The sequence below is a fragment of the Vipera berus genome (genome assembly GCF_964194415.1).
Source record: "Vipera berus genome assembly, chromosome: 1".
Lineage (NCBI taxonomy): Eukaryota > Metazoa > Chordata > Lepidosauria > Squamata > Viperidae > Vipera > Vipera berus.
The window spans coordinates 165,281,273-165,293,751 of record NC_138202.1 but is presented as its reverse complement, the minus strand read 5'-3'; the positions used below and the strand labels follow the sequence as shown (position 1 = coordinate 165,293,751).

Genomic DNA, 12,479 nt, shown 5'->3' with positions numbered 1-12,479 from the left:
ATCTGCTGGGAGTTGACATTCAACATCTGGAGAACCAAAGATTCCCACTTTTGAAACTAAATGTGTGGACTGGGCCTATAATGGAAGATAGGACCTCCTACCCTGTCCTCCTGTAACCCTTTTGTCCAGCCCTTGGTGATTCAAGGCCCATGAGCACACTTCTCCCAAATGAAAAGTTTATCCCTTCAGCTCCATGAAATAGACTTACTCAAGACACTTAGCATAACAGAGTATGAAGTTGGAGAGCAAACTCATCACCAGTCCCGAGCAATCTTTCTTAGCCATGAACAGCTGACTGAGAGGCATTCATATGGGCAAAGTTCCCAGCTCAAAACTGCTTCTGTTCACTTCCTGGGACCTCACATCATGGAAACTGCCTTGCCATGACAGTTTTGCTATCTATTAAGCAGCATGAGAAGGTACCTGATGGGATGACATTTTGGATCATACCACTTTGGACCCCACTAATATTTTTAATTTTGTTCTCCACCCTGCTTACCCCTTCGATAGCGAGACAGATTATACAAACCAAGTAAATTTGGTTTGTACTACTATTTCCTAGAAGAAGGAAAAAGAAATGAAGTAGAGGCTGGAAATGCAGTTCTCCATGTAAGCAATTTTGTCTTGCTTGTTTTGATCCTATCCTGCCTGTTGTGCACACTGGGTATCTTGCAAGCAGGAGGCGAGACGAGAGAGTTCAAACAGGAACATTGCTTTATTGTAGGAACAGGAACAGAACTGAGAACAGAGGCTTCTATGCAGCTATTTATACAACTGGCCACTAGGTGGCAGCCAATAGGTTTGAAGGAACCCATTCCCGCTCCAGAGCCAACTAATGGTCGTCCTGGAGACTGCATGTCTGGGCAGCCTGCGACCGTTACAAAAACCCCCTGATTAAGCAATCTCAAACAGCATTCAAAGACACATGGAAATAGTTGAAGTAAAAGGCCCAATACATTACACTGCCCTCCATGGGCACTTGATACCGTTGCTATCTCAAAAGGAGAATGGTTATTTTTTATATTGCTCGGTGTTGATAACCAACTTGCTACTAAAACAATATATTTAAGAAAATGCTTAGGAAGGACAACCATTGTAGAAAATGGTGACCTATAATCTCATCTTTCTTGTCTACCAATGAATTTAGAGGAGGTCTGTTTTAAGAGAACATTGAAGGGGTTTGGCATTAAAACCTGTGGCTTTAAATATTAATCATATTTATCATTGTCATAGTTTATTCATCCAGTGAATGTCACAGTATATTACTGGGCATTTTCTCATTATTTGGGTTTTAACCAGGAACCGAGAGTTCATGGGGGTATGACTGTAATATTTGGAGGGGTTTTCTGCAAAGTCAGTGTTGCAAATGTAAAACTTTAAAAACTTTAAAATAAATTTAAAACTTTAAAATCACTTCAGTATGGCTATGTGAGCTCTAGTTACAGTTGACTTCCCCCCCCAATTCTTTCAACTTCAATTTGCAAATCCCTATTAGTACTACTCAGTGCTTTTTTTGTTTTAAAAAAAAAGGTGCCGGAACTCACGCACAGCTCCAGCTCCAGTTGAAAGCCCTTTACGTTTGGGGGGTGAGAAACTGCTTTAGGGAGCTTCTGAGGTGCAGATCACATGAGCAGCATCAGCTGACAGACGCCATTGCCATGGCTTTTGAGAGGGCGCTTGTTTGGAGCCGGCATGTCTTCTGCCACCTTGTTGTCCTCCGCCTCTGATGACATAGAGCAGGGGTAGGCAACCTTGGCTCTTCTATGACTCGTGGACTTCAACTCCCAGAATTCTGGGAATTGAAGTCCACGAGTCATAAAAGAGCCAAGGTTGCCTACCCCTGATATAGAGGCTTCCTCTGGAGCCAGAGTGACCAAGGCAGCGATTCGCTCCAGGAGTCAGTCCTGGTCCCTGATGGCCAATACAAGGGTGAAGACAGGCGGCAGTGGGGTGGGGTGGGGGGAAAGTCCCATGAACGAAGGCAGAGAAAAGGGTCTGCTTTCAGGGCCGTGGAAGTGTTTCCGGGTCAACCTTTGATGCCCCCAATTTCCCCAGGCAGCTTCCTTTCACCGAGCCAGAGCTTTACTCACACTGGCAGCTTTAAAGGAGCCAGTTCTTCCCTTCAAAAAAAAAAAAAAAAGGTGCCAGAACGCCGTTCTGTGGTTCTATGACAGGGGTAGGCAACCTCGGCTCTTGTATGACTCATGGACTTCAACTCCCAGAATTCCTGAGTCAGCTATGCTGACTCAGGAATTCTGGGAGTTGAAGTCCATGAGTCATACAAGAGCCGAGGTTTCCTACCCCTGTTCTATGACAAAAAAAGCACTGGTACTACTACGACTTCAGTATAAAAGATATTCATGATTGAACCAGAAAATTTGAAGACATTATTATTGATAAAAAAACGCTTATTCTGATTTGGAATGATTTAATTTATAGTTTTTCTTTCCTTAGGCATTTCTCAATCTGCCAGCAAAGCAGAAGTCAAATATTTTTGTTGGGGGAAGACAATACAGCTATTTCTTTACTATAAGAAGAAAAGGGTTTGTTTTTTTCTTTCACACAGAGAACTGGCCTTTCTATAACATCTTTGCTCAACCTTTCACTTACCACCCCCCCCTTTCATTAAATATATTAATTTTACTTAATATAAGAATATAATTGTATTATTGAAAACCAGGGAGAGAAAAATAATCTATTAAACTGGTTTGCTAAATATGGGCGAATTTAAGCCAGAGACTCTCTCTTAGCCCAGCCCACCTCACAGGCTTGTTGTTATGGGGAAAATAGAAGGCAAGAGTATTGGGTATGTTTGCTGCCTTGAGCTATATGTAAAAAAGCAGGATAAAAATATAACAATAATACCACTTGAATAATCATCTGCATTGACAAAGTCACCATTAGTCAATTGCAAAAGGTAGTGGAATAGTTTATCTTTAGCACCATCAAACATCCTGCCTATTCCAGATCTGTGGGAAGGACTTGATTGGTGGATAAAAATGCCAAACTCTGTCTAAACATCTGGCTGACTAAATAACCAACTGTAGTAATAAGACTTTATTTTTACCAAGGAAACTAGGTGGGTGTGGAGTGTTGCAAAGATACAAGACAATTGAAGTTGGAAAAAAGGACATTGGGAGAATATGCAAAGGATCATGAAGAAGATGCACTGAAGCTAGTGTACCAGGAAGGTTTAATGAGTACTGGATAGACTAAACTGGCCTACAAGAAAGACCAAATAAAGAACAGAAAAGAGACGAGATAAGGCAAAATATTACATGCCCAGTACTTAAAGTAAAATTAAAAAAACACTAGCAGGCAAAGCAGATAAAAACAAGACCTGGCCATGGCTAAGAGCAGCAAAGCTGAAAAAAGAGACAGAGGGGCTAATTCTGGCTGCATAAGACCAAGCCTTAAGAACAAATATATGCAAAGCCAGAATTCAGAAGACAGCAACAGATAGCAAGTGCTGCCTATGCAAAGAAGCTGAAGAAACAGTGGACCACCTGGTAAGCTGCTGCAAGAAGATGGCACAGACTGACTACAAGCAGCGGCATGACAAAATAGCAACAATGGTGCGTCAGAAAATCTGCAAGAAATACCACTTGCCTGCAAACAAGAACTGATGGGACCACAATATAGATAATAATACAAAATGAAGCTAAAATGCTCGGGGACTTCAGAATTCAAACAGACAAGTGCCAGCCACACATCCCAGATTTAACAATTGACAATTAAAAAGACCTTATCTGAGGTTGAGCAAACTGGCTGCATTCTCACATAACGGGAAGCCAGGAATTATTTTGGCACTGTTTTGCTGAGAAAATCATAATGGCATGCTAAAAAGTCACATCGTGGCCTTAGGTCTGAACGCATTCTACATAAGGACAGATGAAGAACAGATGAAGACCTATGTCCAGCATTACACAGTAGCCAATCAGATGCATTCTGGGGAGATTATGGGGTATTTCAGAGAATGTAGGTCTCCTTAATACAAGTAGTCCTTGACTTACACCATTTGTTTAGCGACCACTTGAAGTTACAAGATCCCTACAATTGTTGCTTGGTAACCAGCATGTGTTTACAATGGTTGCAGCATCCCAAGGACATTTGATTGCCATTTGCAACCTTCCCAGCCAGCATCCGACAAGCAAAGTCAGTGAGGAAACCCGGATTAACAACCAGATGATTCATTTAACAATGATATAATTCACTTAAAAACCATGGCAAAAAAATAACTTGGTTAACTCACTTAACAATCACTTTTCTGGTCCGAGCTGTGATTGTATAAGGAGCCCTGGTGGCTGGGTGGTTAGAATGCAGTATTGCAAGCTAACCTCTGCCCACAGCCTGGAGTTCGATCCTGACAGGCTCATGGTTGACTGAGCTTTCCATCCTTCCGAGGTGGGTAAAATGAGGACCCCGATTGTTGGGGGCCATAGGCTGACTCTGTAAACTGCTTAGAGAGGGCTGTAAAGCACTGTGAAGCGGTATATAGGTCTAAGTGCTATTGCTGCTGTTATTGTAAGTCAAGGACTGCATATTTATACTCAACAGAGATAGAAAAGGATATCTGAGGAAGACTCCCATTGTATTGGGGATGACTCCAACTTTTGTCCCTCTGTCAGTGGAAGGCTTCTGTTAAGTGAAACATGGAAGCAGGGAATTTCAGCAACCATCTTCTCTATATAGCTCAGAATGTGACCTGTTTTGGACAGTTAAGTTTCTTTCTGGAGAAAGGAAGATATGGAAGAGAAAGGTTTTTTTTGTAGTGCACTCATTTGAATGGCAGGAGCCTCGCATCAAAAGAAAGTCTAGGCACAGAGTGTCGCATTCTTGCTATCTGCAGTCTACTTTTGGCAAAAGTCAAAGCAAAACATAGAAGGCCTTTTGTGGTTTCTATGTCTTTTATCTCTTAGTGGGAGTCAGGGAGCCATGTTGCAAGTTTAGCTGTGCTGCAAGTATAAGCAATATTGTCCAATACAGATAATCCTGTCTTAGCACCATCCAAGAAAAGCAACTTAATAATGTGGAAAATCCACCAGATCATTAAGGCTCAAAGATGTTGACATGTCTGTGAACTTAAACAGCAGAGAAATAATTGGAGCGGATGACCTGAACATAACAGAAATAAGTGTAGAAAACGAAATCTTCTACATTTAATAATCAATAGTGTGCAGCGGTCTGAGAAGAGATATATACTTTGGCGCAGCCTTCTTCAACTTTGGCCCCTTTTAGTCATGTTGGGACAGGGATAGATGGCTGTGCTAAGGTTCAAACTTTTACTCTCCCTCCATCTCCTGGGGGAAAAAATGAAATACTGTAAGGCAGGGATGATATATAGCTCTGAGGGGTCCTTAGTGCTCTCTGAGCTTGTTTTCTTGCAGACTTTTCATTACCCAAACTAGGTAACATCATCAGTTCTAGATATCTGTCTCTACACCCTGATTTTATTGGCTTCCTTGTATTAGGAACTAGTCTGTAAATGCAGTTTAAAGAGTATGAACAGAATCTAGAGACAAGATATGAAATCCCACTGAAGGTCTGTTTGCTTTGTCTGAAGCCATTTCCCCTTTTGAAAAGACACCCCCGTTTCTTTGGCAGAGGGAATCTGATTCTGCAGCAGATTGATTTTCAGGCTTCAGGCAGTTACATCGTCCACACCAGATTCCCTCTTTAGATGCCAATGTTGCAAGTCAGGTGTTGTATAGATTTGTTCAATAAATAAAATAAATTCTCAAGCATGAATATGTAGCAATACTAATGCCTCCTAGATATTTGCCCAGTGAATATTTTAACCACTTTCATCTCTCCTATTGTTTTAATACTGCTTTCATTTAACTGAAGGTCTCCAGATATGTGAATTGTAGCTCCCATATTGTCAAGCATGGTCATTTGGGTGTGATGGGAGTTTAGTCCAAACATATTGAATAAATTTGCCAGGCAAGGTGGAGAAAAAAGCAAACACCTTGAATTAGCAGTTTCCAAGAAAACACCATTGCAATTAATTGAGACTACATTTTTAATGAATTAATTCAATGCGTAGCTAAAGGTGCCTACGTTGACGGTTTGATAACATGGGAATGTCTTTCAGTTGAACCCTTTCAAGATTCAGTAGTTCAATCAATGTCTCAAGGTTTTATTTGGCTGATAGCTCTTGTTACTGTTTTATGAATTGCTATTAAATTTTTGGAGCTGATGTATGCAAATTCATTTCCCTAAGATTGTAGGTTGTGCTCCAGGCTCATTCTTATAATAGATAGCCTATATTTAAAGATCATGTATCCTTGGTCTTTCGGTGTATGAGATTATAGATCTGAAGCAGTGTAGGGGTGATCATTAAAGCTGAGGATATTGTAAGTTGAAGAACAGTAGCAACAACCAATATAGATTCATGTCTTTTATTTTAACATGGTGGTCAATTCTTGTGTTCTCTAGTCCAGCCTTTTCCCTATCGCAGTGGCAGTAAAAAGTGTCCGGATTATACAACCATAATAGAACTTCTCTATTACAGTCACAACAGTCATAAAATATGTTTTATGTGTTCATTAAGTGAATGCCGCTGTCATTAAGCAAACCAATGGACACGGTTTTGCCAAAAACAGAAGTATGTGCCAGTTTTGGCAAAACTGGTTATAAACGGAACTGTGTGATTACAGGATGCTGCAAACCGCTATAAATGCATGACCAGCGAAGGAGTGTGACTTTTGGAACTTTGGATCCAGGTCATATGTCCCCTTTTTTGGTTTGGTTGTAACTTTAAACAGCTGCTAAACAACTAGTCATAAATGGAGAACTACCCGTATGGAAAATTCTTTTTATCTTAGGACGTTAGACCCTTATACCTGATTTTTTTAAAAAAAAAAAAAAGCAAATGTAATCTTAGTTCCACTTACTAAAGACACGGTCTTCCTCATTCCATGATTTTAAGTCCTAGAATTTATATTGTATTGGGGATTCTGAGATTTTTCAAGCCCATTCTTCCAAGGATACCGAATTGGGGAAGTCTTTTTTAATGGATGAAAAATTAAGCATTTTGTTGTGTCTGTGTTGAATAATCCAGTATTAAAAATACTAACACTTGTTTACATATTTAACAATCCATGCCAGATTTCCCTATGGATTCTAATAATGGGAACTGTAGAGGCACCAATGCCGGTGAGTACATTGTTATCTAATACCTTGTTTTTTGCCTTTTATTCTTTTTCTTGTTGTTTCGTTGAGCTCAGGCCTCAACAGAATAGAAGCAACATAATAGTGCCCGGATGTTTTGTGAAGGTTTGTAACCAAAGACCATGCTTGTTGGGAATTCTGGGAGTTATAGTCCCAACACACTGGGAAGGAGCCAGGTTGTTTCAGGCTATTGTAAAAGCCACAGCAGGAACTGGATTCCATGTGAAGCACTTCACATTCCCTAAAATAACATGGAAATTTTCATCATTATGTTTTGTTTATGTATCTTTAATACCCTATTAAATGGGGCACTGTGGGACAATGTTCAAAGAAAAGCCTTGGACCTGAACTATTCTGACAAACATTGCAAATGTTCCATAGTGTATTTTTGCTGGTGAATAATGTCTTTAGGCAATATCTAATCAAGTAATCCCTGACAAAGACAATTGGCAAGTTCTTTTGTATAAATAATTACCCGTTCTTTCTGGGCTAGAAATAACACTTTTGTCCTTTTCACAAAATGTGTGTTTGTGTTTCAAAAAACTTAAAAGGTTTCTCCCAACTTTTTTATTTTATTTTAAAAATACAATGCTTTTGCTGTAGTTTGTAGTTATTGCACACTAAAAGACATAAACTATGCTGAGAAAAAAAATAATATTCTTTAAAGTTGCATTTGCAATGTCCATTTTTTTCTCTAGCTCTAATTCTTTAAGTTTTAAAAAGTGCAGCTAGTTTTCCCTTGCTCTTCCTTATGCCTGGATATCTCTCTCACCCGTCAATCCCTAGGATGTCTAGGACTCATCTTTTCCATCAAAGCTATAGACAGCCTCACTTTTGGAGAGTTGCACATGAAACTTTAAAAACAACAACAACCCACTTTTGATGAGATATCACAGCCAATTTGGAAGAATAGTGGATCCTTTTCTACACATTACTCTAATTCTTTGGCCCATAGCCATTCATTTTTGATTGCTTAAGGTAAAGGTAAAGGTTCCCCCGCACATGTGTGCTAGTCGTTTCCGACTCTAGGGGCCGGTGCTCATCTCCGTTTCATAGCCGAAGAGCCAGCGCTTGTCCGAGGACATCTCCGTGGTCATGTGGCCGGCATGACTAGACGCCAAAGGCGCACGGAACGCTGTTACCTTCCCACCGTAGTGGTCCCTATTTTTCTACTTGCATTTTTACATGCTTTCGAACTGCTAGGTGGGCAGAAGCTGGGACGAGTAACAGGCGCTCACTCTGCTACGCGGCACTCGGGATTCGACCCGCCAAACTGCCGACCTTCCGATCGACAAGCTCAGCGTCCTAACCCACTGAGCCACCGCGTCCCTTTTTGATTGCTTATCACATCCTTTATAATACTTTTTTGGTCACACTGTTCTCCCAGCAGGCTTCCAAATTATCAAATGCCAGCTTTAAAAAAATTTTTTTTCTACTTCCAAGAAGGGAAGTACCTAGGATATTGCTGGAGATGGCACTACCTTGTGGTCCACCCCTTTCCCCCCCACCCCTATTTTGTGGGTGGGGGGCAAGATCCAGGTTAGCTTTTCTCTAGATGACCTACCTAGCACTGTATTGTATCAGATCAGGCATTTTCAAAACCCAGCATTTTGAGTTGGACCAGGATGTCTAGGGGCAACCAATGCAATGACTGGAGAATTGGGGTTCTCCTGCAGTGGTAGCTTGAGAAAACATAGCCAATTTAAGGTAGAATTCCACTGAAGGTGCAAAATGTTCTGAATTTAAAATGCTCTTGAGCTCAAAGCAGCTTATTCCAATTGTATTGCAAGCATCTGTTGATATTCTGATTATCCTGCCAGTCTTTTGAGCTTGGAATACTTCAAGGAATGTTGCTTTCCATTCAGAATAGGGTATTTTGAGCTTATAATGTTTTTGCACATTTCTTCGCTTTGAATCGGGCAAATAGGTGTGAAAATCTGTAGTGCTCAGATACTTATGCTTTCTGGGTTGTAGACACAAAGAGCCCTGTAGTGATTTTTTATTCCTGTTATTACAAGCCCTAATAAGCAGGCATATACATAGAATGAAGGCTATTGCTAAGCACATTGATTTGTGCTTAGACTGTAAGCCACCCTGAGTCTTCGGAGAAGGGCGGGATATAAATGGGATTAAAAAAAAATTACTAAGAAGGCAAATAAGGTTTTCTTCCTGGTGAAAGCTAGATTAAGTTTTCTTACATTTCTCTGTTGGTTTATTTCTTACTTTGACTGGCAAGGTCGAGAGCAAAAAGACAGGCAAGACATATGAAAACATATGAAAGTGTCTTGGAAGTATATATGTATGTCTGTTACAGTGTTTTCTGTATTTTCTATTCAATGATATATAAATAAATGATCAGGCAGCAACTAACAATTTAATTAAGCAAGATGACAAAGTCCATAAGCTTGCAGTGTAATATCTTGCCTTATCAGAACAGAAGGAATCATTGTTGAAAAATGCGTATTTTGAGGGGAAAAATTCACTAATGCAGATTAGTGGGATGGTTGGGACTGATACGGACGTTTGCCTCTAAAGATCAGCTGTAGCTGACTATGTGGGTGAGGATCTGCCCTGAATTTACAGGCACTCCTTGAGTTACAGCAGTAATTGGGACCAGAATATCCATTACTAAGTAATGCAGTCATGTCCCATGACTGCTTTACCTCGCAACAGCAGTCCAGCTACTCCTCTTTGCTGTTATTAACTAAATCCCACCCTGTTGCCAGGCAAGGGCCTACCCCAGGGGTAGGCAACCTTGGCTCTTTTATGACTCGTGGACTTCAACTCCCAGAATTCCTGAGCCAGCATGGCTCACCATGGAAAACTCTCCATTTCTCCTCAGCATGGCTGGCTCAGGAATTCTGGGAGTTGGTCCACGAGTCATAAAAGAGCCAAGGTTGCCTACCCCTGACCTACCCAATCCAAACCATTCCCAAACTCACCCAATCCATTGCAAGAAGGCCACGGGCAATTTGGATAAGGGTTTGGGTGGCCTCAGGAAGAAGGCCTGGTGTGACTAGCAGCTGCCTTGGGGAGGATCAGACCAGGTGCAATTGATCAGCAGGAGGAGGAAGAACACAGCAAAAGTAAACTGGGGGTAGCAGGGCCAGCGGAGTGCACAGAGGCAGAAAGCAGGGAAGCCAAGAGATGGATGGCGAGGGGGGGAGGAGAGGAATTGAAGAGCCCCAGTGATTAATTGTTGTACTTATAATTCTAAGTATTATCAGTACTGCTTATATAAGCTGCTAAGTGCCCGTATTTTGATCACATGACCATGGACTCTGCAGCACCCATAATTTCCAGGATTGGGCATAACTACCATTTGTTCAGTGCCAGCTTAATTCTGAACTGTTGCTGAACAAATGCTTGCTAAGTGAGGAGTACCAGTACTTCTATCAGCTCACTTTGCTTTATTTTCCTTTCCCCCTTAGCCAAGAAGGGGGAATGTTTGATCTTCCCAATGTTAAAGTTACCATCAATTTGGAAGATGGGAAAGGGCGGAGTGGGAAAGATTTGCTTTGATAGCAACTTGTTGAAACAACAATGTGTACTTGAAGTCAACCATTGACCTGCAGGCTGGCTGTATCCTAGAAGCATTCTACTCTTTGCTGTGGGTTTCTTAGCAGCAGAGGAGAGTATTTGGATTTATTTATTTTTTCCCAGAATAGCAATAGCACTTAGACTTATGTACCACCTCACAGTGCTTTACAGCCTTCTCTAAGCGGTTTACAGAGTCAGCTTATGGCCCCCACCAATCTGGGTCCTCATTTTACCAACCTCGGAAAGATGGAAGGCTGAGTCAACCTTGAGCCTGGTGAGATTTGAACTGCCAAACTGCTGGCAGCCGGCAGTCACCAGATGTAGCCTGTAGTACTGCATTCTAACCACTGCGCCACCATAAAAGTTCAGGTGCCCTCATTCAGTTTTTTCACCTACGGTACCTATTCCATCTCTCCTGTCTAATAGTGATCCAAGAGGAGAGATCTGACTGAAGCAAAACACGTGGAGCATTAGGGACATGGAAACTTGACTTCTGCATTGTTCTGTTATTTAAGAGTCTCAAATACATTTTCCCCCAGGGGAAGTAGTGTGTCTTTCACTCTAAATGAATGTTTCTTGACTTTTGGAATCATTTCATCCCACAGATCACTGTATCAAAGAAACCTGGTCTACAAAGATAGCAAGAAAATGTCATTGAAGTAGATTTGGATTTGCAGCAATGATTCTGTAGAGGAAGGAAGCAATGATTGTGTAGATTTGGATTTGCAGCAATGATTGTATTGGGAAAAATCAGGGAGGAGAGGTAGGCTGGTGGGATGTCATGTCTAGACTAGGAATTTTGGTGGTCTGCATTCCCCAATAGAAATCTTCTGCTCTGAATCAGTGTCCAAGATAAATCCTACTACTGTCTTGTTTTATGATCCTGAGAAAAATAACTTGTTGCAAACTTGAATGTTATGCTTTGTCTGGCTATATGCAGTAAAAAAATGCCTGTAATGATTATAACATCTTTCTTTTGACAGTAAGATTTATAATAAATCTGTAAGACACTGTATGTAAGCAATAAACTTATTTTTCCCCCATCAATAAATGGGCTGAGTGAGACACAAACCAATTCCTACTGTCAACACAGATGTTTGTTTGTGATTATTGCCAAATCACATACCTTTCTTTCTTTCTTTTGTTCTAATGCAAAGGGAAATTCTGTTTTCTAGAGCGCTGCAAATGCAAGCCTATAAAAGCTACCCAGAAGACCTACCTTAGGAACAATTACAACTATGGTAAGTATGGCATGAGGGCAAGCAGTAACTTTTGAGGAAGAGAAGATTAAACAAAAGCAGAAATGATTTCACAGAAAGGGGTTCTTGGGCACCTACGTTAGCAAATTGCTATCTCCAAAGGCAAGCAAAACTCAGTCAGTTGAGTTGGGGGCCAAAACTTGTCTGCTGAAAGTGACTTTTAAAGAGCTCAGGTTCCTCCCTCACCCATTTCACACTTAAAGCAACCATTTTAGGTAGTTCAGGCTGCCAGAAAGGTTGACCAAGGTCAGTTAACAAGTGCTGTGATTCAGTGTCAGCCAGTGCTCCCAGCAGCTGAGTCCGATGAATCTGAGGAGGAGGAGGAGGAGGGGTTTGGAGAGCCTTTGTTGTCAGAGGGAGGCTCTGATGCACTGCAGGACTCTCAGCCTGGCCCCTCCAGTCATGTTCCTCATGAGGCTCAGCTGTGTGAGTACGAGGTGTCAGACTTAGGTGAGTCACAGCTGAATCTGTTCAGAGACGCTAGAAGTGGAAGGCAATCCAGCAGAG

The 12,479-nt window shown here is 41.2% G+C and overlaps 1 protein-coding gene across 2 annotated transcripts in view; it reads left to right on the top strand.

Moving 5' to 3' along the window:
* Nucleotides 1–12,479, top strand: part of FRZB (frizzled related protein) — a 35,629-nt gene that overhangs the window by 9,637 nt on the left and 13,513 nt on the right. The window contains exons 2-3 of one of the 2 annotated variants that reach the window (XM_081315001.1): nucleotides 7,111–7,158; nucleotides 11,889–11,954. In XM_081315001.1, the coding sequence (XP_081171127.1) occupies nucleotides 7,111–7,158; nucleotides 11,889–11,954 (114 nt within the window). The remainder of the gene's footprint in view (nucleotides 1–7,110; nucleotides 7,159–11,888; nucleotides 11,955–12,479) is intronic. The other variant, XM_081315002.1, reaches the window with a different exon arrangement.